The sequence below is a fragment of the Rhinopithecus roxellana genome, chromosome 2, assembly GCF_007565055.1.
Source record: "Rhinopithecus roxellana isolate Shanxi Qingling chromosome 2, ASM756505v1, whole genome shotgun sequence".
NCBI lineage: Eukaryota > Metazoa > Chordata > Mammalia > Primates > Cercopithecidae > Rhinopithecus > Rhinopithecus roxellana.
This window is the reverse complement of record NC_044550.1, coordinates 103470071-103497906: the sequence shown is the minus strand read 5'-3', so window position 1 is coordinate 103497906 and position 27836 is coordinate 103470071. Positions and strand designations below refer to the sequence as shown.

At 40.6% G+C, this 27836-nt stretch overlaps 1 protein-coding gene across 2 annotated transcripts in view; it reads right to left on the bottom strand.

Moving 5' to 3' along the window:
- Positions 1-26525, bottom strand: part of GALNT7 (polypeptide N-acetylgalactosaminyltransferase 7) — a 154038-nt gene extending 127513 nt beyond the window's left edge. For both annotated transcript variants that reach the window (XM_010363996.2, XM_030918397.1), the window contains exon 1: positions 26081-26525. In XM_010363996.2, coding sequence (XP_010362298.1) covers positions 26081-26206 — 126 coding nt within the window. In that variant the 5' untranslated portion in view covers positions 26207-26525. The remainder of the gene's footprint in view (positions 1-26080) is intronic.
- Between the last annotated feature and the right edge of the window lie 1311 nt (positions 26526-27836).

The window sequence follows — 27836 nt, the reverse complement described above, 5'->3', positions numbered from 1 at the left end:
ATTCAGTCTGAATGCTACTATGGCTGCAAACCAGATTAAATTTATCTCCTATAAGGCAAAATCCTAATCAGAGACTCATATGAAATCGCCTCTGAAACAACTGCTTAGATTCAAGACTGATTATCAGTTTCATTTTATTATTAGTAAACTTCATCTCTCCTTTATTTGTGAACATGATAAATTCCTAAATTTACATTCAAAGCCACAGAATATTACTGCAAATATGGACGTGTTGACAAAAAGCTTCCAACAACTTTCCAAACATTTTTTAAAATGCAATATGGTGTATACTAGCCCTAGGGCAATGAGACAGAATTTCTGAGATGATAAGTAAATTGCCTACTTTAAATTTAAATTGCCCCTTTAAACAACCTAAGACATGTACAAAGAATGCCTCTGTATAAATGCTGTATGTTAACATGTTATATTAAATCTGACAATAAGAACCCCAATTAGTTTACATCATTAGTCTCCTTAGCCTACTATTATCTCTTAATGCTTTTAACTCTCTGTACCCTAAGCAAACACTTTTAAAAAGTAATAGTTACAAAGCAATTAGTTGAGCCATTAAAGAAATATTTAATTGGTTCCTAGACTATCAAAAAGACTTTAAATCCATTTACAAATAGGAAAGTTTGAAAACAAAAGTCTAATTGCTTTCACTATAGCTACATAGCATATGAACAAAATTTACAGTAACTATATAGTAAGTAAAGCAATAAATTATTAGTATTGTTAACAACCGAATATATTTAGCCTCCTTTTTTAAAAAAAAATAGTTTTTGGTACAATCATCTATTTTATAAGCCACTCGGATGCCTCCCTAATAACAGATTTATTTCAAATTCATTAATTTCACATTCTTTAGAAAGGAAATTAAAAATGAAAACCTTAACCACCCAAAAAAACTAGTTTTGGGATTGTAATCAAAGCAAACACACTACTCATTATTTGGGAGGTTGGTAAATGCCTTTTTCTCATTTGTTGCCTTCTGCTTTATCCCTTATTTACACAGAAATTTCTTCAAATTTCATACTATATATCACAGTTGATGATTCTTTTATTGTCAAAAATATCAACAAAAAGCTAAGTATCACTTTAAAAAACCATAGAAAAGTAATTTTATGGTTATACAAAAACACGCTTTGTCTTCTGTGAATGTGATGCCTTTAAAAAAAAAAAAGTTGGGTTGAGGGGAGAGAAAAGACAGACAAGACACAAGGGCTAGGCAGCAACTTCATGTATGTGATTTGAGGGTCCTGCTCAAAAATCTCCCTTTCTGGCTTCCATGTGAATTTTCCATAACAGTAAATTCCTTTAGGGTAAAGAAGGAGATTATTTCTGTACGAAGTGTATGTTACTCTAGAATGACTTATGTACAAGTTACAGAAACCAATTTAAGCTAGCTTAAATAAAATAGTATTTGTTATAAGGCTTCAGGCCTATATCACAACCTAATCAGCAGGAAGAACAGGCAGGTCTCATGGCAATATTAGAAGGTCCTCAGGCAGAGGCAGAGGCAGGGTCTTTTTGCCTGCTTGTCCCTTTCCATATCATCTTTATCTCTTTTTCCGGAAAGAAAGTGAAAATCTACTTCACTCCTTTCTCTACAGACTGGCTTCCTTGGCAAACCTTTTAGGTTTTCCTCTCCCATAACTTTGCCTGGTATGTGACTGATGCGTAAGGAGCTGACCCTGCCTACCGACCAACTCTGTGCCATCTCTAGTGGACAACACCACATGATTCAAAAATCCCAGGACGAATAATACAGATGACCTAGCTTGAATACTCCTGTCCCATCAGCTATGTCCATGGAACAGGGTTGAACCTTCCCACCCATGGATAGGGACAGAGAACTGAGAATGGGATGTAGCTTAAAATGAAACACATGTGTCTTACAATGTCCTGCTGAATTCAAATTTTATACATAGAGAGGATAATATTAACCACTAAACACAAACAGGAAGACTGAGGGAGAAAGGCTCAGGCAGGTGCATTCTGATGGTTTCCCAACAATTTACTTCTATAGCCTTTCAAGGCAATGATGATAATTCAAGAACTCGATTGTACATATAAAGGAGACATGCCGCCTTCTGGTGGCATGGCAGCTGGGGCATCTTTCATTGTTTGGTGATTCTGATAGCTCTCCAGACTACCTTTCAGAAGTAGGGAGGACCCACACACAGAAACTAGAAATTGTTCTGCAAAGGGCAACTTATATAAAAACATGGATGAGACAGCTTTCAGTTTGAAGATAAAAGTATTTTTTTAAAGGAACTTGTTACTTAAAAAGTTGAATATCTCAGCAATATGGCTGAAGTACACGAAAATAATAATGGACAGGGGGAGGGTATATATCAAATACAAAATTCTGAAACAAAGAGGACCCCTTGAAGTCAAAAAACAGAAAGGTTTCAGGGCAAAGGAATAACGCTTCTTTATACAGTAACTGGTAAATATACAGCACATGTCATCTTAATAATTATTTCTCCATGCCCTTTAAATTTGTGGTTTCTACTTGCTGCCCTCACCCACCACACACTACTCCACACACTTCTCCCTCAGCCTGGCAAAGTCCTACTTTGAAAGACAAGCACAAAGTTAATTCTCCACAGACTTGCCTTTTTCCCCTTCCCACATATGATCCATTTTACTTTAATATTTAACATACAATGTTAGTGTCTTCATATTCACCTTCTACCACAAACCAGGGTGTGACTTACCTGAGAACAGAGATTATATCTTAGTCATCTTTGTTTCCTCAAAGTCCAGTATAACAAAAGACACCTAAAAAAAACCCACTAAGTAGTTTTTCTATGAGTCACAGACACTAAAAACAAATTCAAGAAACGGTTATGGAAACTTTTGAATAATATATTCATAACAGATTTCTAAGGAAAGAAAGGAAACTCCAGGCTGCATCCTTCCCTATGAGGATGAAAGGATAGAAAGCATGCTTTCTCACGTAAAAGTGACTTTGGTATATGTGCAAGACACTCCTCAAGACTGAGTAGACCACTCTTCTACTCAATCTTGTTCATACCATCTGGCCCAGATCCACCTAATTTCTGTCACAGTACTGTTTGGCACAATATCTTCCAGCTGAACTTTCCAAAGGAAGACTTTATACCTACTACTGTGCCACTGATTATGATCTTTCAGTTCCAAACTCACCTTTCTGTATTTTGCTTTGTGAATCTGGCTCTAGAACTTTGTAAAAATTTCTTGCCAACAGCCTTCCCATAAGGCTTTACCAAACAGGGGACACAACACAGAAGCAGTAAGGCTGGCAGAAGAGACTTACGTCCTTTTGCTTACTCACCATAGTAATTGGAGTAGTCCCAGCATTTATTCATTTATTCAACCCTACTCCTACTCCCCAAACTAGCCCCATTATTTTCAAGAGACACAACAGGCAGTCAGCAGCCAAGAACTCCCCCATCCCACCCCCAGAGATCTGAACCCCAACTTGCCAGATGCTTTTCTGAGCTTCCAAATTTTGATAATCCCAACCTCTTCCTTTTATTGCCCTAGCCCTATCTGTACTAATTCTTCTTGGAGTCACTATCTGTGTGTTTCCTTAATATTTCCATTTTGTTTTTTTCAGTACTCCAATATAACTGCCCACTGTAAGACCTACCTCTCAATGCTGCTATGCAAATCCACAGACTTTTGCTTATAACCTTCCATGACCCATAATCTTTTCCATGGTTCCCTGACTGCCAACAGCAATGGGGTCTGATAGTGATTTTTGGTACCAAATCTTTGCCAATTCCATGCCTCCTCTACATTTCTGATATAGGATACAGCTCAGATATGTGGAGTAGGGATTATTCCAGTTGGCAGAAAAAAGACAAGAGACACTGAATCTGTTAACAACCAAGCAAAGCAATAAATGTAGAATTTCAATAATCATCATAATCCAATGTTCAATAAACTTACTGAACACTAATGTTAAAAAGCACTGCTTGGTAATAATGAATGAATTTAAAAAACTTAAAGCCTGGCCCTATTCGCGTGAACTTGGGAGACAAGTCTGAAAAGAGACTTGAAATCAACAGTTAACCAAGTAATACAAAAAGTAAGAAATTTATGTTTGGATAAGATCAGATTTACACTAGATACCAAGACCATGCTCACTGTGCCTAGATACCAAGACCATGCTCACTGTGCTAGGCAAGGAGAAGGTGCAACTAATGAAAGTTAGCTACAAGTGACTTTTGACCCTTGCTTATACAACTTTATCATTTAAAAAATTATATGCTATTACCTTGTAGGAAAGACTACGATTCCTCCCTTTCTATCTCATTAGTTACCCACTCGCTAAAACCATTTTTAGCTATGCATATGGCCACCTAGAATAAAGATACTGAAAGTGATATATACAGGTGAAAAAGCAAATCCCTTCTGATTCCTTCCTTCCTACTACTGCAATGTGGACACGGTAGTAAAATCTCAGACCATGTAGTTAAAGCAACTCTCCAGGAATGACAGAGTAACAAGAGAGAAGGAGCATGGATCCCTAACAATACCATGAAAGACTATGAAGTATTACCATTATCAGTTTGGGTATTTATGTAAGAGAAAAAAAAAACTAACATTTTGGACGGCTGTTATAGTAGCCAAATCTATGTTTTAATTAACATAAACTTCAAATATGTACTATCCCGTAAAGTTCACACAGAGTCAACAGAACCAACTGAGAGTTGAATCTATTGTTCAGCTTTCATGTATTTCCATAAGGTTGGGATAGTGGTAGAAATAATGTTTCCCAGCAGGTACCATTCAAAGACTTCCAGAGGCATTCGTGAACACTGAATAGAGAGTAAAAATGTTCAAGATAGATAATGTTAATTTTGTACACAGAAGTCACTTGGAGTAAGGGAAGAATATCCATGATTACTGCAGGGAGTTGCCAAAAGAAAAGGTGGTGCTTTCGGTGCACACTTTACTAGACTAATATTTTAAAGCACTTCATTCAATCTTGCTTATGTAGAAAAATTTATCCAACTAATAGACACAATATGGCTCTGGTGCTTGCAAAACGTTCTTGGAAGTATATTTGATTTGGGGGACATATTTTGATATTTCCATGATATGAAATGAGTGTCCAATAACTGAAACATAATTCATACACTGGATATCTATTTCTGTATGAATAGAAATCTAATATGGGTTATACTTAAAACCATTTGACTCACAACTGGAGTCAAGGAACCACTTACTTTGGGATTTCCTGCATAAAAGAAATTCCTAACTATAAATACTTAGCAGATTCATCAGGCTCTGTGGCAATGTAGCAAGATGGAGGTAACTGCCAAGCTGGGGTTGTTCTAGGAAACCTATTTTAACTATCAGTAGAATTTTTCTGTAATTGTGAAATACACTGTAAACAGAAATCTTTTTTGATAAATAACCGCAAGATCAGTGAGATGTATTCAGATGGAAAACAGTATGGGGAGCTTCAGTGCTGTTATGAGTGTAAGGTGATCACATGAGCCCCTCAAGTTTGAGGATTAAGAATGAAATGCAGGTCTCACCAGGATTCACCACCAGGGAGACAAGGAGTATTTGTAAACCAAACAAAAACCACTGGAACACTTTAACCTCTCCCCCCAGGGCAGTAAGGCCAGCAGCAGACAGGGGTATAGTATAAAGTAGGCTGTTGAAGAGTTTAGGAACCAACTGGGGAAACAGCCACATGCTAAAAGAGCATTACCATCAGTCATAATCAGGTACATAATGAGGAACCTTGCTGAGGTCAGATATATCGGTGTGGACTCAAGTGGTTAGGAAAAGCTTCAGAAAACAGGTAACCCTGAACTGATCTTGAAGGATACTAATATTTACACAGCTGGATGATGGCAAGATTTACACAGCTGGATGATGGCATGCTGCACATGAACCCGTAAGGAAGGCCTCAAGGCAGAATTCAGCAAGCCGAGGCAGCCAGATTCCTCCCCTGAAGACAGGTCCATCTGTCCACAGCACTTTCTCTTCTCTCAGGACACTAAAGTTCTTTAAAGAAAACTAGATGTTCTTTAAAAACTGGATCAGTGACCAGGTCAGTTTGTGAAAGATGTGCGAAAATGCTGAAGTTTCTTTTCTATAGTACTTTTCAGAGCTTTTAACATACCAATGTATGCTGTGAAATCTCTGAGGGGATGATACAATATGGAACACTTATCAACCTTACTGGTCCAAAACCCCTTTTAAAAGTAATGCCTGCTAATACACCTTGGTTTACAGAACACAGTTCAGGAAGTGCTACTTGGTGGTACTGAATCCCACCTGAAAAGATAGGCTCTGCAATCAGCCTAGATTTGAACTCTAGTTGTTACCTACAAGACCAAGTGACCTTGGGCAAGGTATTTAACTTCTTTAAGCCACAAATTTCCCCAACTGCAAAATGTCAGAAGATTAAATTAAGGATGTAAACATACCTAAGAGTTCAGTATAGGTTACTTATTAGTATTTGATGTTCCATTTTCAGACTAGAATTTGGCTCCCCACATGGGTGGGGAGTGACTGTGCTGACCTGTTGTATTAGTATATAAGTATAAATAAATGCATAATGTCTGTATTTATTTAAGATGCAAACACATGGAAAAGAAGAGCCCTATCACCTCATAGTGAAATAAGTGTAGTCCAACTACGCAGTGACTAAAAGAAAGGGTATTGTTTTAATTTTTAAATATTCCTAATATGAAGGAAAATGAGAAAATCCTGGAGTGGCTGAGTTGCATCAGGAGAAAGAAAAGAGAAATTATGCTTCACGACACACACACTATAGGAGTAAGACTAATAAACAAAATTAAGAAACCAATGTTTTTATTAAACCTCATATTTAACCCCATGGCAGTGACTTAAATTGCTTAATACTAACTTACTAGGCAGAAGTTTAAAAGCTTTAGAGTGCTTTACAGTGCACAACTTTAAGTTGTGAACTATGTTGGGGTAAAGAATAGGGAAAAGATCGTGAAATAAGTAACATCCACAAAATAGTTGTTCTTCCAGTGATGGCTTCTGTTTTTCTTCATTTAATTGCTGGTCTTTCCAGAAACTACTCAAAGTTTAAGCAATCTTAATAAACCATCTTACAGAATTCAAAATCATGCCTTGGCTTTTTTCAAGGGCAGGTGAAAAAATTTTGCAAATGTGGTGTATATGACAATTTCAGATCTCTAATTCCCAGCACACAGTTTTTTTTTTTTTTTTTTCTAATGTCCCCTTTCCTTAAACCATTTCAATACTAAAATGACCAGATGGTTAAAAGAAAAAATTACAAACCTATACATATCCTAAAAACAATTAAAATATTTCTATAGTGAAATTAAAAAAGCAATCCACAGAGTTTATGTATACTGTGGACTATGTCTATGCATAGTACATATATTTAGGCAAGAAATACACCAAATAGCTAATGATAATTATCTTTGAATAGGATGGGTTGTAGATAATTTTGTTTCTTACTTGCTTTAACTTTTTAATATTTTCTACAATGAACATATATTCTTTTTTTCTTAATGTAAATGTATTTCAAAAGTAAGTAGGCCCAGTACGGTGGCTCACACCTGTAATCCCAGCACTTTGGGAGGCCGAGGCAGGTGGATCACAAGGTCAGGAGATTGAGACCATCCTGGCCAACAGGGCAAAACCCTGTCTCTACTAAAAATATAAAACAATTAGCTGGGCATGGTGGCACGCACCTGCAATCCCAGCTACTCGGGAGGGTGAGGCAGGAGAATCACTTGAACCAGGGAGTTGGAGGTTGCAGTGAGCCAAGATTGCACCATAGCATTTCAGCCTGGTGACAGAGCAAGACTCCATCTCAAAAAAAAAAAAAAAAAAAGTAAGTAAACAATAATATTTTCCTCTTTCCCTCTTTGAGAACACCGGTTCATTGAAGGATATAACTTTGAAGGCAAAAGTCTAAAAGTCCAGGAGAAAAGACAATATTCAGCCCTCCTTCACTTATAATTCAAAATAATGAATTAATAATAAGTTTGCAGAACTTAAGTATTTTCATTTTTAAAGCACTCTTGAAACTATGTACAAATTGTGGTGCTCATCCAAGAAGGAACAGAAGGAAGGAAAAACAGTATGTATAAAAGTGCAAGTTGGCCGGGCGCGGTGGCTCAAGCCTGTAATCCCGGCACTTTGGGAGGCCGAGACGGGCGGATCACGAGGTCAGGAGATCGAGACCATCCTGGCTAACATGGTGAAACCCCGTCTCTACTAAAAATACAAAAAACTAGCCGGGCGAGGTGGCGGGCGCCTGTAGTCCCAGCTACTCGGGAGGCTGAGGCAGGAGAATGGCGTGAACCCGGGAGGCGGAGCTTGCAGTGAGCTGAGATCCGGCCACTGCACTCCAGCCTGGGCGGCAGAGCGAGACTCCGTCTAAAAAAAAAAAAAAAAAAAAAAAAAAAAAAAAAGTGCAAGTTAAACCCTGTCATAAAAGCTCTGATAAACTGGAAACACAAGAACATTGCCATGAAGTTGATTTTATGTCTACTTTACAGATGAGGAAAAGGAAGCTCTCAGTAAGTAAATCACTCGGTCAAGCTCACTAAAGCTATTAACAGTGATTGTACCAGCATTTTAACCCATGTCAGAGTCCATGTGTACTTTTACTATATAATGATGTCAGTTTTCATTTTTAACCTTGTCCTTGGGGAGCTATATGTTACACAGTAAGGAAAATTGCATATCAATGTAATTTCTCTAGAAAATTTAGTATTCATAGGGATTCATATTCATGGTTATCGATTCAATTTAAAAAAAAAAAAAAAAGTCTGTATGTGGTTTAGACCCATTCACCCTTCCTACTCCCTAACCCCACGACAAATGATTGGCTTAAGCCATGACCTTGTACTATACAGCAGGCCCCTCCTCCTTTTATGTGGAACACACTTATCTTCTTCCTACACCTTAAAAGCTCATTCTCCTTGCCCTACGCCCAAGCTCTCCTAAGGAATACCATAATCAAGTTGAACGTAATTTCCCTAGGAATCTTTTGAATTGATTAAGGATGTGTTTGGATTTTTCAAAATCTCAATGAGACAGTGACAAGAAAACATCACTAGGATAGCAGTTTATCCCAAAACCATGAGATTGCTAAATATCTTGAACCGAAATAGTGCTTAGTTATCTCTTTCTTGACTAGGACACAGTTCATACAAACGGTAGACTCTAAAATGTATACAAGGAAATTAAAAACAGGAAACAGAAAAAAAAAAAAAAAAAAAACACTTTCCCAGTAGCACAGATTTAACCCCCACTACTTCCTGGTAACTACTTGCAATACAAAGTTCTGAATTTAGTATTCCTAAACTATAGGTCCTTTTTGCTTGTGCTAAATATCTACTACATTTTAATTCATTACACTGCCTGGGACAGGAAGCATTTAAGCAGTATTATAAAATCAGAAATGCAGTACCTGTATTATTTTAAGAATAAGGGATTTCTCTCAGTCAAGTATGATAGTAATCAAAACCCTAAATTATACTAGCTTCTTTTCCCCAAAATGAATTTTTCCACTTTTTCTTCTTCTTTTTTTTTTTTTTTTTTTTTTGAGAATCACTGATCTTCTTCACTCCCAGTAGTAAGTTAAGCATCTAAGAGACACTGTCCTTTCAAGATTCCAGATGCCACCCAGTGCACCATTTACTCTGTACATATACTTAGTACGTGCTGTCCATGCTGCTACACACTTTCACACAGTGGCGAAGAGAATTCGATGAACCTGAGTCTTCTCTGGGCAAGGCAAAAGTGATTTCTGACTGATAACAAGCAGACTGAAACAGACCAAATTTCTCATGCATTTTGCTTCATGACAAATCTGTTAAAACATGGTGATTTCTGTTTTGCTTTTTTACTTTTTTGGGTGTCAGTCATCTGTTACCAATGTATTTTTTAACCATGTAAAATCCTAAACAATGACAAACAGGAGTATCAGTACTAGTCCATGGATTTAAGAAATTAGGTAAATCAGTATGTATCTAAACGGAAAGTACTGGAAATAAATCAGGAACCTGACTGAGGAAGGCACTGTATATTTTCTGATCTTCCTTACCACTTAATATGGTTATCATGTAAAACTGTGGCAAGTGGCCCAATGCTCATAGATAGCTGACAAGAAGTAATGGGGATGGAGTGAAGCAGATTGAAACATCATTGTTCAGCTTTCAGAATATTAACATTAATATTTCAAAGTACCGAAAACCCTCTTCTAAATCAGTTTTTTTAACATTATCAGGAGGATGTTCCATTTAGTAATTTAAATTTGATTTGATTTTCATCACTGCATATATAAGGCAATTTTAAATTAAGCCCACGTCAACCCAGGAAAATTTACAGTCCTGTGACAGAAAGGAGCCTTGTGCCAGAAAACCAAATCCCTAATCTTTCTCCCATTCCTGCTCAATCACTAGTCTTTAACTTTCATCATTCATCCCTCTCAAGACCTGTGGTATTTCAAAGGATATAACAGCCTCCTAACGCAGCTTTAAAAAAAAAAAAAAAGTGCCGTGTGTGAGAGGAATAGTGGGAGAAATGAAATTTTATTTTCTCATTATCACTGGCTCAAGAGTTAAAGGTTTGGTTATCCTTAATTAAAAAGTATCAGGTACATAGAGAAAAGCAGTGTGTGTCTGTGTGTGTGTGTGTGTTTATGTGTGTGAATTATGAGTAACCTGCTGGCCTCACCATTCAAAGGTTTGGTTATCTTTAATTTAAAAGTATCAGGTACATAGAGAAAAACCAGTATGTATGTGTGTGTGTGTGTGTGTGTGTGTGTGTGTGTATTATGAGTAACCTGCTAGCCTCACCATTCAAAGATTTAGTTATCTTCAATGTAAAAGAATCAGGTACATAGAGAAAAAGCAGTGTGAGTGTGTGTGTGTGTGTGTGTGTGTGTGTGTGTGTGTGTGTATTATGAATAACTCGCTAGCCTCATCATTCAGGGGCAACACGCTGTGTGTGTGTGTGTGTGTGTGTGTGTGTATTATGAGTAACCTGCTAGCCTCATCATTTAAGGGCAACACGCTCTGTGTGTGTGTGTGTCTGTGTGTGTATTACAGTAACCTGCTAGCTTCATCATTCAGAGACAACACGCTGTGTGCCCACATGGCAAGTTTACTTTTTCTAGCTGCCTGCAGTCAATAAAATATATAACTGACATTTTTTAACCTTAAAAGAATCATTCTTACATTTCGCACCCACTGGAACCCAAAAGAAACTGACCAATGAATCACTCAAATTCCAGGCCTCATAATCAGAGAAAGGAATCCACTGTCCCAAGGGAGAAAAAAATAGATTGTAGTTATTTTTTAAAATAATTAAAGGAATAATAGGAAAAATATCTAAAGTCACCAGAAAACAAAAATACTGAACAAATGTATATTACTTTTGCTGTTACCTTAAGTTTTCTAATTTTCTATATTTAAAAAAGCATCTATTCCTTAACTGACACTTACAACTTCCTTTTAGTTATTCTTTCTGCATTTATCAGCCCTTAGAAATCATAAATCATTACACAAAACATGTTACTTTTAAATATAAGTACCTGTCACTTAAGTTAAAAAAGTAGATGCAAATAAGAATAAATGTTTCAGCCATTCATTTATCTTTAGGAAGTGATTTTTGCCAACATATAAGAAAGATTGTAACATTTACTTTTACCTTACTGTTACCAGTTAACAGAGCTGTGCTCAAGGATGATAACTGCTTCTTACAAAACATGATTTTACCACTGTGAAACTATTAGACTCTCTGGCTGTGATTCGCTTTCCATTCAGTCACAGTGTATAGGCTGATCAAACAAGAGTGGCTGTACTCTTCTTGCAGTCATAATTAATGGAAAGTAAGATGAAGCCACATTGATTAAAACCTTCCTCAGATTTTCAAATAGGATACTGGGAAAAATAATCTGAGAATGACCATACAGTACATACATATTTTGACTGATACTTGGATGATAAGAGCAGTTCCTTTCTCGGGTTAAGCAAACAGCATGACCTAGGAAAAGGCATGGTATTTTCAGCTCTATTATGTTTGCAGGTTGATTCCACGCTTCAAAATTTTCAAAGTTAACAACTGTGCTTTCACGTACCCTACATTTATTTTAAAATAGAAGTGTTACATGTGCCATGATTTAGAGTCTAAATGTTAGCTACAAGAAAATGAATAATCTTAATTTCATACAGAAAATGTATTTCTTTAAAATACCGAGGTATTTAAAAACCATCCTCTCTTAGTATATGTTTAGAATAGAGAATTTTAGAAAATTATTTACTAAAGTTTTTTTTTCTCTACTACCATGATCTCCCTGGACTGTAAGCAAATTTATTTTCATTGATCACTAAAATGGAAACATTCTCCTCCAGCCTCTCTGACGAACACTGGACTTAGAATTTCCTCTGAGGCCTTCACACAGGGAGCAACAGTTAACAAAACTGCCGGCCTGTATATTCCCATTCCCCAATCTTTTGCTAATTGTTCAAATATAATTATATATTTTAGTGATAAAAATTTCTAATCTTGACAGTGATCTTTTAGTTTAAGAACATCTACCATAGTAGAAAAATCTGCATGTGTAAAGTAATAAAATTTCAGTCATATTCCATTACTCTAAAAAGCACTTTGTAGTCATTTTTTCCGTACCATAATTGAGAGCTTATTTGCCAAAAATCTAATGGATTTTTTAAATTCATCTTAAATCATCCTGGCAAGAACTAGCAGATATTTGAACAGGGGTGTTTAGATACTTTCTTTCAAAAGATGATGTAAAACTCTGCAAACAGATTGTAAAGGTAACACACTAAGATTTACACAGCACACCTTGCTGTATTAGAGATAAAAAGATTAAATCTGTTGGGTTGGGCAATAAAAAGCACAATGATCAAATCGTCTAATAAAAATTGCATGGCAAAATACTGAACTGCCAGAAGAAAACTACCAGGAGAAGGGTAAAGATTTAAGTCTTCTCAAGCAAGCATAATTAAAACCTATATCCAATGAGACAAACATTTTAGAAAATGCCTCAGACAAGTTTGAAATGGCAATGCAAAGTATACCTTTGACTTCCAGGTACATGGACTTTTATTAACAAAGAACTGGCCAGGTGCAGTGGCTCACGCCTGTAATCTCAGCACTTTGGGAGGCCAAGGCAGGCGGATCACCGGAGGTCAGAAGTTCGAGACCAGCCTGGCCAACATGGTGAAACCCCCATCTCTACTAAAAATACAAAAATTAGCGGGGCATGGTAGTGGACACCTGTAATCCCAGCTATTAGGGAGGCTGAGGCAGGAGAGTCACTTGAACCTGGGGGGCGGAAGTTGCAGTGAGTCAAGATCGCGCCATTGTACTCCAGCCTGAGTGACAAGAGTGAAACTCCATCTCAAAAAAAAAGAAGAACTCCAGTATGGAGAAATATATTGCATGGTAAATTTTTCTAGGCAAATAATTTCCTTCACAAATACGTGTTTTTCATAACAGCATTAAACAATCAAGCAAAAAAAAAAAAATGTAATTGACAACCTAATTAGACTATTCTTAAGCCATTTCTATTGTTTTATTTTTTTATTTATTTATTTTTTTTTTTATTATACTTTAAGTTCTAGGGTACATGTGCATAACCTGCAGGTTTGTTACATATGTATATTTGTGCCATGTTGGTGTGCTGCACCCATCAACTCGTCAGCACCCATCAATTCATTATTTATATCATGTATAACTCCCCAATGCAATCCCTCCCCCCTCCCCCCTCCCCATGATAGGCCCCAGTGTGTGATGTTCCCCTTCCCGAGTCCAAGTGATCTCATTGTTCAGTTCCCACCTATGAGTGAGAACATGTGGTGTTTGGTTTTCTCTTCTTGTGATAGTTTGCTAAGAATGATGGTTTCCAGCTGCATCCATGTCCCTACAAAGGACGCAAACTCATCCTTTTTTATGGTTGCATAGTATTCCATGGTGTATATGTGCCACATTTTCTTAATCCAGTCTGTCACAGATGGACATTTGGGTTGATTCCAAGTCTTTGCTATTGTGAATAGTGCTGCAATAAACATACGTGTGCATGTGTCTTTGTAGTAGAATAATTTATAATCTTTTGGGTATATACCCAGTAGTGGGATGGCTGGGTCATATGGTACATCTAGTTCTAGATCCTTGAGGAATTGCCATACTGTTTTCCATAATGGTTGAACTAGTTTACACTCCCACCAACAGTGTAAAAGTGTTCCTATTTCTCCACATCCTCTCCAACAACTGTTGTTTCCTGATTTTTTAATGATTGCCATTCTAACTGGTGTGAGATGGTATCTCATTGTGGTTTTGATTTGCATTTCTCTGATGGCGAGTGATGATGAGCATTTTTTCATGTGTCTGTTGGCTGTATGAATGTCTTCTTTTGAGAAATGTCTGTTCATATCCTTTCCCCACTTTTTGATGGGGTTGTTTGTTTTTTTCTTGTATATTTGTTTGAGTTCTTTGTAGATTCTGGATATTAGCCCTTTGTCAGATGAGTAGATTGCAAAAATTTTCTCCCATTCTGTAGGTTGCCTGTTCACTCTGATGGTAGTTTCTTTTGCTGTGCAGAAGCTCTTTAGTTTAATTAGATCCCATTTGTCAATTTTTGCTTTTGCTGCCGTTGCTTTTGGTGTTTTAGACATGAAGTCCTTGCCCATGCCTATGTCCTGAATGGTACTACCTAGATTTTCTTCTAGGGTTTTTATGGTATTAGGTCTAACATTTAAGTCTCTAATCCATCACCTAAGCCATTTTTAAAATGTTTACATAAATGACCACAAACTATAAATCTAAACAGAATTAGAATCTTCTAATAATGATGCTATTTTCACATTTTCCATTTCTAAATATCATTACTCAGATATCTTTGATATATTCTGGCAAAATGACACTTGCATGACTCACTTAAGTATACTGATAGTTTTATTTTATGCTAGGGTTGTAAAAGAACTATTTTTGCAATAATAAATGTTAATAAACAGTATATAAAATATTTACTTCAAATCTACAGAATAAAAAATGTGAAGTACAGCAGTAAGTACTGACAAGAACTTATAGAGAACTTCATGCATCACGACTTAAGGACTTCTTTTTTGCAATGTACAACTGTACCTTACTGTTCTTTTTTTGTTTTGTTTTCTATTTAGGCTTTCTAAGGAATATATTTTTTAAAAAACAAATTCTCACAGAATCATAAAGATACTACATTGATGTTGTCATGATATCACTTCTCTACAAGTGTTAATTCTTGAAATTCTGTGGAACGGTTCAAAGGGGTCTCTTCATACTACATTAGGAATTGAAACTATTGTTTCACTCTAATAACTAGAATCAACTGGTTGGTTTTAAATCAAGGGTTCTCCTTGTAGAAGAAGTTAGGCATTTGCACAGTTGTAAAAGCTACTTGCAAACCTTGCTCACATTAAAGAGTATCTTATCAGGTTTGGTTTTTTTTTTGTTTAAGCCACAAGATCTTGCTATATTGCCCAGGCTTCTAGCCTCAAGCAATCCTCCAGGTTCAGGCAGCCAAAATGCTAGGATTATAGGCATAAGCGACCATACCTGGCTGGTGTTTCTATTAAAAGGAAAACCAAAAGTTAAAGAATTATTATGAATACAAACAGTTTAATAAATAAAAATGCTGACATACCCAACTTCTAATAAGAGTGAACTCCCTCCAAAAAAGTTTTGGCAGTTTCTCAGTTACTGCCTATTTAAAACATACTTACATAATAAATAATACCATTTCTTTTTATAAGACACCAGTGAATACACAGTTTTCATAGGAAGCATAGCTTTACCAGTGAATACATAGTTTTCACAGTAAACAGTTATGCATAAAAAATAATTTCATAAAGGTAACTACAAATGCTAAAATTACAATTAAGCCAGATAATCATTAAGCATGTTAAGTTTACTACCAAAGACGGTAGCATACCTCTTGGGGCTCAGATGTATTCCTAAACCAGGGAATTGGTAAAAATTAAAATTAAAAAAAAGACTAGGTCATCTACGCTATTCTGATACAGAATGGTTCCCAATAGTATGTGACTTAATTTTAACTCATCCAGTTTAAAATATTCTTGATAGTAACAGATTCCTATTGCTTAGAAGCCTATTCACAGACTAGTTGGTATTGATATAATACTGCAGTTAATTGTACCTTCTAGATTTGGGAAACCAGGCTGCTCTGCACCAATTCTGTAAACCTAATTAGATAATGTAAAGTTGATTTTTTCCTCAAGTTTCAGCGTACCAGTTCTTGTATTCAGTGAAGTGAATCAGGTCTCCCTGTCGACATGTTTAAATGCTTCTTGGGAGTAATGCTTGAAAATGCTACAAAGGCGGGGGGGCCCAGAAGGGAATTTATAATGGTGCAGAAATGAGAACATTTCTCATTTGGAAATATTCAGGATTCTTAGCAAATGAAGCAACTGAAAGTTAGCTCTTCCCTCTCCAAAAAGATGTAGACTCTGGGTGACTGCAGTTCAAGTTGTCTCAGTGTTGCTTTCAGGATCACAGGGCTGAACTAGAATTTAATGATAAACTTCATTTTTAAAAACTAAGAATATTGAAATGCTGAGCATACGTTTTCTCTATGCTGAGAATAGCACAGTTTTGCTATTCTGGTTTTTTAATACACTTCAGTCAAATTAATGTACTAAAAACTAAAAATTGTCTAATGTTCTCAGAATAAAATTTATTTTCCAATTTTAAATATTAAATTGTTTTTCTAGTCACAGCTTTTCTAATCACTGGATTTTAGACTTATATAGTATTATATAGAATCACAACTAAAATATATATACATAAGTGCCTGCACACACACACATACACACACACAGAGTTGTGGGTAGGGAGAGGTGGAAAGGCACATAAAGTTATGTGGTGGACCAGACATAACCAAAAATGGGTTAAGTTCCTCTTCGATAGTTACAGTTCTCTAATAACATTTTTTCTCTATTTGTATTTTTCCCATAGTGAAGATGACTCTTCATCACCTGAACTTCTTTATCATCTGAACCAGTTTTCCTGGGCCACAGTATTTACTGAGATGCCAATGATGCTGCTGCTGTGGTCCCTCTCTAGACCAAAGTACTACTGGTTAGCTTAGCAGGCAGGTAACGCTTCCACAGCCACTTGTTTCAGCTTTCATTCTAGTCAGTTCTCAAATATTGTAACATTCGAATTTGTTGATGGCCCTGCCCTTAAAGAAATTATTTTTGCTCACGGTTAGGCAATATTGTCTCAGTCATTTTACTTCTGTCTATGTCTTCTTTCATCTCTCCCCACCAACCTCCTAGAGCCTAAAAGAAGGCATTTTCCATGTTTCTTTCTTAATATACACATTTTTCTCCTTCATCCACACAGGCTCCTTTAACTTACCAATCCACTCCCTGAGCTTCAGACACCACCCTCTGGCCAATGAAATGCATCCACTTCTGATTCCATGCTGAGCTCCACGTACCTGGTTAGACACCTTCGCTTGACTGACCTGTAGTCTATAAAATACCATATGCCAAACCAAACCAAATTTTTCATTTTGCAGCCCCCAAATCTATATAACCTCTAGACTGGCACTCCTCAAAAGCACGATCCCTAGACCAGCAGCAGCAGCAGCAGCAGCATCCCCGGAGAACTAGTTAGAAATGCAAATTATCTGCTCTACCCTACATCTACTCAATCAGAAATTCTGGGCATGGGGCCAAGTAATCCGTTTTCTCACACCCTCTAGGTGATTCTGAAGCCTACAGAAGTTTGAGAGCCAGTGCTTTGGACAGCTGTATTCCTTCTAAAGGCATCAACATCCTTTCCTTTACCATCGAGAATGATTCCTCCTCCCCCTGGGCAATTCTATTCACTTCCACAACCTCTTCCTCTGTAGTCAGTCTCTAGGTCCTTCTCCTTAGTTTAGGCTTCATTATATCCTTCAGACACGATTCTTTCCTCGCTGAGATCTAGCTTTCACTGTTTCCAGATATTCCTTATAGCCCAGCTCTGACCATTCAAAGTCTTTCATGGCTCAGATTCTATTTATCTTTCTAAGGTCCTCTCTTCTATTCCACCCCTCTCCAACCCAATTTTCCAGCCATGTAGTCCTCAGGATTGGTCACAGTCATTTATGCTGTTGCACACAGTCTCCTCTGTCCTCCTCTCTCCAGCATGTCTTTTTATAAGACAAGCTCTCTGACAGCATCCAGCCCCATACACTAGATGCTCCTTTCTCTGTGATCCCATAGCACCCAGTGGACTTAACTAACACAGTTTTTGTCTTACCCACCGCGATTGTTTACTTGTGCATCTGGCCCACAAACTGTGGCCAAAAAGGACTATTATCATTTTATTTATCTAGGAACATACATTTTAAGCAAGACACCTATATAATTTACCATCCAACGCAGGACATTTCTGAGAGTGAAAGGATAATAATGGCTAATGGGCAGCAAATGTAAACTAAAACAAATAATCACCCTAATAACAGACCACAGGAGCCACACACGCCCATCACCTGAGTCCTGACTACATCTTCAAGCTCATCCGGTACTGTACTCCCTCCAAACTCAACGAACTCCAGCCATACTGGCTTCAAACACTCCAGCCTCATTCCATCCTCAGGAATTTTGCACTTCTGTTCCCTCTGCCTGGAATGCTCTTCTCCCAGATTTGCATGATAGTCTTCCACTTACTCCCGAAGTCTCTGCTCTGGCCATCGCCTTCCCCTGATGTTCCCTGAGTGGTCCCCTCCACCCCATTCTCTCTTTTTTATTTATTTATTTTTTTTTACTTTTTTTTTTTTTTTTTGAGATGTGAGTCTTGCTCTGTTGCCCAGGCTGGAGTGCAGTGGCATGAGCTCCACTTACTGCAACCTCTGCCTCCTGGCTTCAAGCAATTCTCCTGCCTCAGCCTCCTGAGTAGCTGGGATTACAGGCGCATGCTACCATGCCTGGCTAATTTTTGTATTTTTAGTAGAGACAGGGTTTCACCATGTTGGCCAGGCTGGTCTCAAACTCCTGACCTCAAGTGATTCACCTGCCTAGGCCTCCCAAAGTGCTGGGACTACAAGCACGAACCACCGCACCCAGCCTCCCATTCTCTTTCATATTACCATGTACAGATGCTCCTCGACTTACCGGGGTTACACCCTGCAACGAACCCATTGTAAACTTGAAGAATCATAAGACATCTTAAGTCCAGGTGTGCTCAGACTTATGACAGAGTTACACACTGATAAACCCATTGAAAAGTCAAAAATTGTAAGCTGAATCATGGTAAGTCAGGGACCATCTACATTGTCTCCGGTGTTTATCTGAAATTACCCCGCTAGCATCTATATATCCACTTTTCAATGGAGTCCATATGTGTACTTGTCTGTGTTGTTAAAAACTGCAGTGCAACATCAGAAAGCACAGCTCTGAAGTTACAACACCTAAGATTGAATCCTAGCTCTACAATTAATTAAGTGAATAACCTTGGACGAAGAGTTCACCTCTCTATACCACAACAGCCTCATCTGTAAAGCGGGGATTCCCTCAGACTTGCAATAGAGGGTGGTTGTTACAAATAAATGACCAAATACATGTAGAATATTTATTAGGCCCAAAGTAAGGATTCAATATATGTAAACTATTATTGTTGCTGTTATTACTGAAATCCTTAATTTAGCTACTTTTCAGATTGTACATTCATTCTTCAGGAATGAGAAATTCAAATATGAACAAAGACAATTATCTAGTTTGAAGCTGAATAATCACAATCATTTTCCTGCATTCAATAGCTACTCAAATCTTGCTGACCAACTTTTTTAATAACTCAAGTTAGAAATTCCACATATTCTGTTTACAGATGGCTGAAGCTCAGAATTTTGCTTTTCATTCATGATGAATTATTTTTCTCTCTTCCTCTTTCTCCAATTTACTATCGTCTGATCTAACACAGTTTATACAGAAACCCAAATCGTATCTCACGCGTTATCTCCCATCCCATGCAACCAGCCTAAGTCACAAAATAAACTGCTGTTCAACAGTTTTCATTCTCTCTTTACTAATAATTGTGCACTCCCCAAAAGGCCATTTTAAGGCTTCTCCACCTACTGGTTTGACTATTGACGAAATATATCCTTGTGACATTTCTTATTTCTTTACATTGCTACTGGATTAAGGAATAGCTCTCCCCACCCCCAACTAGATTGTGAGAGCAGGAACTCCCACTTCGGGTGTTCTCAGTATTCTTCATGAGGTCTTAGGGAGGGGAGGATGGGGAAGGGGGCAGGGGCAAGCAGATGGTAACAGGGCTGATGCCTGACCTCACATAGACCACTGGATGGGAAACATTTCCACAGAAGTGATAAATACAGCAATTCTTAGGAATTCACCAAACATTTCCGAAATGTTCAGACCTATGTGGGAGACATAAATGGATGTACCTTACTTTAGTTTCTTTTAGCATCTTTCCTGGTGCTAATTTTATAGAAGGCACATATTAAATGCTGAGGAAATACTCAACGAACAGGAAACATGAACTCTGCCTTCAAAGGACACATGGTCAGTGGCTGGAAGCCTTGTTTGGTTTAGAGGACATTTTAGGAAACACAAAAGCTTCTGATTATCAACCTAGAAAAAAATGCAGATGTATGCAAAAGTTCGCATTAATTTCAGGAAGTCTATAAACCCCAGATTTCTCAGACTTGTTGATGTGAGATTTTTAATAATTATTATGTATGGGGGGAGAAGGGGAATGGGAGATTGAAAACAGGAAAGAAAACAAAAACCAATCCTAAGGCGTATAGCCTGGGAAACTGAGAGAACAGTGACCATTTAAGACACTACACTTTCACTAAGTGATAGCTCCATCCCTAATAGTATAAACAGAGCTTCCATTTGAAATACAATCTCATGTTCAAGGGCAGAATTTTTCAGGTTACAACTGATCGTCACTGAGATAAAATGGCTTTGGTAAGGTGACACTTGACTGCCAGGGTAATCAATTCAGCCACTAATCCTCATTTAAGGTATATTCCTTTCAAACCTGTTAGCTTGCCTATCATATAAAACCTCTTGGCCTAGTAGTTCCTGAATTAGTCCTACTATGTACATCCTGAACGTAAGTGGCATTAATGACTTGACTAAAGTTGCATTTGCATATCCAGAGAGTCATTAGTTTATACACAGCTTCTCACCAGCACTGAATGTTTTAATGCAGGGGTCCCCAACTCTGGGTCATGGACAGGTACCTATCCATGGCCTGTTAGGAACCAGGCCGCACAGCAGGAGGTGAGTAGCAGTCTGGCAAGCGAGCATTACCACCTGAGCTCTGCCTCCTGTCGGATCAGTGGTGGTATTAGATTCTCACAGGAGCAGAAACCCTATTGTGAACTGCATGCAAGGGATCCAGGTTGCGCACTCCTTATGAGAATCTAATGCATAATGATCTGAGGTGGCACCATTTCATCACCAAACCATCCCCAACCCAACCCCCCCAGTCTGTGGAATAATTGTCTTCAACGAAACCGGTCCCTGGTGCTAAACAGGTAGGTGACTACTGTTTTAATGGATCTGTCAACATTTCCTTTAAAAACCTTTATTTTCAGAGGCTTATGAGTCAACTGTAGACAGTCACTCAGGGCTAAAACCTGGGATAAATGGTGTTAGTCTGAGACATATTATAATTTATTTAATTAAAGGAGCTTTCTGTGATTTGCAAGTCTAAACAGATAATCTTAATAAATGCTGTCCTTAAAATATCCAGAGGACAAAGACTTAAAAAAAAAAAAAAAAAAAAGGCTTCCCATAATCATAATACAACACAAGAAAGTATACATTTTGCCTTGAGAACTTTCCATAATGGAACAAATAATCTATCATCCTAGGCCTCCGGACACCTTCGCTACCATATCCACTCGCCAAATCCTGATGCCTTTGCATCTTTAGGAGCTCTTGAATCAATTTTTTTTTTTCTATCTCTACCACCACCCTGCCAATCTAAGCAAGGATTATGTCCCACCTGAAAAATGACCACCCCCACCAGGACTCCTGCTACCTGTTCTATAGACAAATACGTACTTTCTGTAGGCAGCCAGAGTGATCTTTTCAAAACACAAATCCCCTCTCCCCTACTTAAAATCCTTCAATGGCTTCTCACTGCACTTAAGATCTCCTTAGCGTGGACTGCGAGACCCATGCTTTCCTGAGTGGCATCATTCCACTTCTCATGCTCCACGTTCCAACATTCATCTCCTAGTTTCTCACTATTTCACCCATGCTACCTCCTGCCTTAGACCTTTGCACACATGCTCCTTCTCAAGAATGCTGCCACCCACTTCCAGATTAACTACTTTTCTTGAAATGTTCAGATTTTGCCTCAAAAGTCAGAGTAAGCAGCTAGGCAGACATGAGCAGGGCAGGAAAGGCCCCTCACCACCAGGAATGTCAGGTGACCAAAGGGTGATGGTCAGGCAGTTGTTAAACTGTCGCTCTGAAAAGAATAATTGGTTGCAGCCAACACCATGGAAAGGCAGTCTCCCAATAGACAGAAAACACCTAAAGCTGGTTATCAGCAAGTTCCTGCTAAGATCTCAGGAGTTGGGCCAGTGGGCTCCAGCATGTGCACTAATAGGCAAAATGGTGGCTTTTAACTAGCACTTGCCCTTCCTCTAGGAAGGCTCAAATGGTAAGGGAAAAATGCCTCTGGTGAGCATGAGTACAACTTCAGTAAACACACTGTATGCAGCCCCTCCCCGCTGCTGGCAGGCCACTGCGCATGCAGACAGCCCACCCCAAGGGAAGAATCACGGGAGAAGAAACGCAAACCCTGGCATCATACCAATGTATAAGACCCCAAATCCAAGGTGAGAGGAGGTACCTGGATTTCTCAAGTCACCCACATGGCCCTCTTCAAAGTGTACTTCCTTCCGTTCCTGCTCTAAAGCTTTTTAATACTCTCACTCCTGCTCAAAAATTTGCCCCGGTCTCTCACTCTGCCTTATGCCCCTCCAATAAATTCTTTCCCACAAGGAGGTAAGAATCGAGTTACTTCAGACCTGTATGGATTTGCTACTGCTAACAGTCATTTCTTCAAGTAAGGCTTTTATGACCAAATTCTTCCATTTTCTTGCCCCCTATGGTTTTCACTATGAAAGCAGTAGCACAATTTTTATTTATATGTTTATGGAGGTTTGATTGCTGTGTGGTTTTTACAAGATCCATGAGATTAAGGACAAGGAGTATTTCCTTAACAACTAGTACCATGCCTGGTACATAATAGGCACTCAAAAAATGTTCGAATAAATCAATTAAAATCACTCAACAGAATATGATCGGAAATGTAAGGTCATTTTTCACATCATTCACCTCAGAGAAAGAGCAAGCGGCCCAGAGATGGGAAGGATATAAGAAACATGTTTCTTTCGTCTTGACTCCACAGGTGGACAGACCTAAAACAAGGAAATAGTGCAGATGAGGAAGGACCATCTCAAGTCGTCAAGGCTGTAACAGAATTTAGTGTCTTAAATATTCATAGTTCAAGATAAAAACTGGCAGAGGTGAATGGAGCCACAAGTGCAAGCTTGCTGGAGTAGAGGCAGAACCCACACCTGGTAAACTGGATCGTTCAAGCCATTTAAAGGGATCCAAAAAAGTCCATGTGTAGATCAGCATTAAAGAGAAGCAGAGATCTCAAAATGGGTGGAATATTTGCAATAATCATCCAAGTAAAAGAACCACAAGGGGGAGGAGAAACTCAGGAGTCAGAATCCTCCCTACAGGATTTGTCCTTCTAGCACTGTATCTTAAAAGCTCCTGGGTTAGTCTTTATTAAAGGAAGGTAATAATCCCTTATTTATGCTCTTATTTATAAGTTACACTTTAAATTGCTTGTATTACTATTTACCTGGGAAGCCAATAAAAGGGTCTTTCTTGCTCTTCTGATACCTAAGCATTCTTCTTAATGTTAATTATGTTAAGTCTTTAAAATCTACCTTTTGTCTTTGACGAATGATAGAAATTACAGTGGATCCACTGAGAAACTTTATCAAGTACACTGAAACAAACAAAAAATCAAGATATCATCACCTTCTTTATCATCACCATATAGTATTGAAATGGGCATTATGGCCCATCCTTTATTTGCACTAATAAAAAATATTCCACGAGTTGGCAAGTGATGCTGATGTTCTGCCACCTCTTTAAAAGACCATCAGAAGGGCGGGACATTCTGAACCTAGCTAGTTTTGTCAGTTTCTCTACCAGAAAATAGGGGGTTAAACATTTCTAGGTACATGTAAAAAACCATTTGATGACTTAAAACAAATATCCTCAATTGCAGTATTCAGTTATCCTTTGTCAGTAAGTCATATTGAGAGCAAAATCATAAAAAGATCACCATCACTCCATGAGCTGAGAAGCTTAAAACCGCAAACGTACTGAAAAGGAAAACTGATACTTTTTATTATCATCAATTTAGATGACTTAGATGGGAATCTATCCCAGATATTACAAAGGGATTCCACTGCTGTAGAGACTTCAAATACTAAAACTTACAGATTACATCTAATCTCATGATATAGGCAAAGAGCTGATAATGGGATCTCCTCCTAGGATTCTTACTCTTGAAAGGACGCCACAAGCCTTTTCGCCCAACTTCCTGATGCTAACTTTCCAGAAGGAAAGTTAATAAACATGACATAGAAGCGATGCTGATCACATTTACAAAAAGCACTTTACAACAGAGAGAGTGACTCCACTCCCCCGGCAGCCCCGCCGCCTCGGCGGTCGTGAGCCCCTCATACCCTCTCCTACCCCCACTGGCAGCCGGCCCAGTAGGCTGCCCCAGGCTCAGGGAGGAGGAAGCAGGGGGTGCAACGGTTCATCCGGGGGGGAAGCAGGTCAGGGTTCCGGGCGAGGCCGGTGCGCGCCGCCCGCTCCCGGTCAGGGAAGCCGCAGTGGCCTCGATCCCTTCCCCGCGCTGCGCGGCTCCGGGTAACTAATGTTCCGAGGCGCCTGACTAAACCCTCCAAATCCAAGGAATGTCAGCGCTAACACTCGCGCCCTGGGCGGCAGACAAATGCGTCCCAGCGGAGCAGCAGCGAGCTCCGCGCCGCGGCTCCCCTCGGCGTCGGCCTGAGCGGCGGGGTGGCCGGGCGCCGACACAAGTTAGTTTTCCGGCCCGAGCAGCCCTGCCGCAGCCGGCAAAGAGGAACTGCTCCTTGTCCCCCGGACAGCGTCCGAGCGCTGCCAGAGCTGGGGCTTCCCCAGGTGCTGAGGGCGGGGGGCGGCCGGCGGGGCGGGGACCCCCTCCGGCATCTCCGGCATCTCCGGCCAACCGCCCCTCCCTTGCCCGGGGACACGAGGGGGACCAGTGGTCCGGACGAGGCCTCGGCCGCGCGTCGCACCCCAGCTCCCAGCCGCCGGAGTTGAGGGGGAGGCGCGCTCTCCGTAAGAGCCGGAGGCGGGGCGCCATCGCCCTCCCACTCCCCGGCGGGCGGGCCGGGGGAGCCCGGGGCTGCGAACACCACCAGACGAGCGGCGGCGGCTGGAGGGGAGGCTGGACCGAGGGGCCTGGTCCATCGGACCAGCGGTGGCGACAGCGGCATCTCGCCTCCTTCAGGCCTGCACGCGCCACAGGCCGCAGCCTGGACCAACCTCGCATACACCGGCCGTGAGTGCTGCGGTCCCGGCTCCCAAGAGTGGGACGCCGGGCGGCCGCGGCCCCCCGGACCCGGCTCTTCCCCAGCTCCGCCCGCAGTCCCGGCGTGGAGAGCGGCCGCCCGATCCGCTGCCGCCCGATCCGCTGCCGCCGCAGCGCGGGTGTCCGCGGCTGAGCCCGGGGCGGGGAAGAGCGGAGGAAGGGGCGGCGAGGGGGCGGGCCGGCGGCGGCCAGGGGGTCGCGGTCCGCGGGGTTCAGCACCCCCTCGGCCCGCACTGCTCCAGCACCACCTGCGGAGCTGCGGTGCCCACGCCGTGCCGCGACCCCGCCGCCCCCCTGCTCCCTCCACACGCGGGCAAACAAAACAAGTTGCCGGTCGCTGCCGCCGGAGGGGGCCGGGCGGGTCACTCACCCTCATCCTGCTCAGCGGGCTTGGGTCGTCCGGCCGCGGCGTCAGGGAAGACCAGAGGACCACTAGCCCCAGGAAGCTTCCCACCACCAGCAAACTGCGTAAGATGAACCCAATCTTCAGCCTCATCTTCCTCCGGCGGCGAGAGACTCACAGCCCGGCGCAGCCGCCGCCACCGCTCTCCCCTCCCTCCTTCCCCCTCCTCCGGCTCTCCTCCTCCTCCTCCTCTTTCCCCCACCCCTACCGCTACCGCTGCCGCCCTCTCCGCTGCCTGCCCTTTCCAGCTCCAGATCCGGAACTCCCCTCGGCTATACCTTTCCCCGGGCTCTTCCCTCCGCCCCTCCCCGCGGCCCCCTCCCCTCCGGCGGCCACCGCAGAGCTCCGACTGACCCGTGTGCCTCGCTCTTCCAGGCTGCCTTCCTCTCTACCTGCCCCCTTCCAGATCCGCAGTCCCCTGCTCTCCACGCGAGCCCCCTTCACAGTCCCCTGCTACCTTGCAACTAACTTGCACTTTCCCCAGGTCTGGTCCTTAGCCTTTGCCCTACAGCTCAGCTCCTTAAAGCTTTCAGATCTCCAAACTTTTATTGTAATTATGGACCATAACTCCTTCCTTAACTCCTGTGCCCCCCGGGATTCCCTGGCCCGCCGCCCCCTCCGTTGGACCTGGAGTCGCTCTTCTCTGCACCTCTCCCTTAGACCCACTTCCCTGAGCGCCCTGTCGAGAGGCTTTCAGGAAGCCAACCAGGAAGTGGGACTACCGCTGCTGCTGCAGCAGCTCCACGTGGCTGATTTATAGCTGAAGGGTTTTTTTTTTTTTCTTTTTTATTGATTGTTCTTGCTTTTTCACACGGCTCCTTAAGGTGGTGAATTTGTAACCGAAAGGCCCAGGTGAAATGTGCAAATATCACTGAATTGGAGGAGCTCACTTGGAAAGCTAGTATTTCTTTCTCTTGAGCTAATGAAAAGAAAGGCTGTCGTCTTAAGCCAAAAGCAATACCAACCTTGTTCACGGGCTGGTAAATTTCAAATCCGAGGACCACGCATTTCAGCTCCGCCCTCATTGCCTCCCTCAGACCTGATTTTTGCCACTTGATTTCTGCTTTTCAAACGCCTTTTCTGCCTGTGTTACCTAAATTACACAGGAAAGGATATTGGCAAGTGTTTAGCCAAATGCCCCACCCTGAGGAAATAATTTTTCTGCCCATATGTCCCAATAAAGATGTCTATGTCTTTATATCAGAGTGTATGTAATTATTGTCAGTGTACTATACCCTAAACTGCTAATTTAAATCGAACAAAACGTTTTAAGATTTTATCCTAAGTTGATTTTTTGTTTTTTTGATTTGTTTTTTTTTTTGGGGGGGGGTGGGGGGGAGATGGAGTCTCTCGCCCTGTTGCCCAGGCCAGAGTAGAGTGCAGTGGCACGATCTCGGCTCACTGCAACCTCCACCTCCTGGGTTCAAGCAATTCTCCTGCCTCAGCCTCCCAGGTAGCTGGGACTACAGGTGCACACTGCCATGCCCGGCTAGTTTTTTTTTTGTTGTTGTTGTTGTTGTTTGTATTTTAGTAGAGAGGAGGTTTCAAGGTGTTGCCCAGGCTGGTCTCGAACTCCTGAGCTCAGGCAATCCACCTGTCTCGGCCTCCCAAAGTGCTAGGATTACAGGCGTGAGCCACCGCGCCCAGGCTATCCTAAGTTTTAAGATGGTGAAAGCTGATTCTTTTTTTTCATACTGTCTCGTATCTGCAAGTTTTTTGCTTT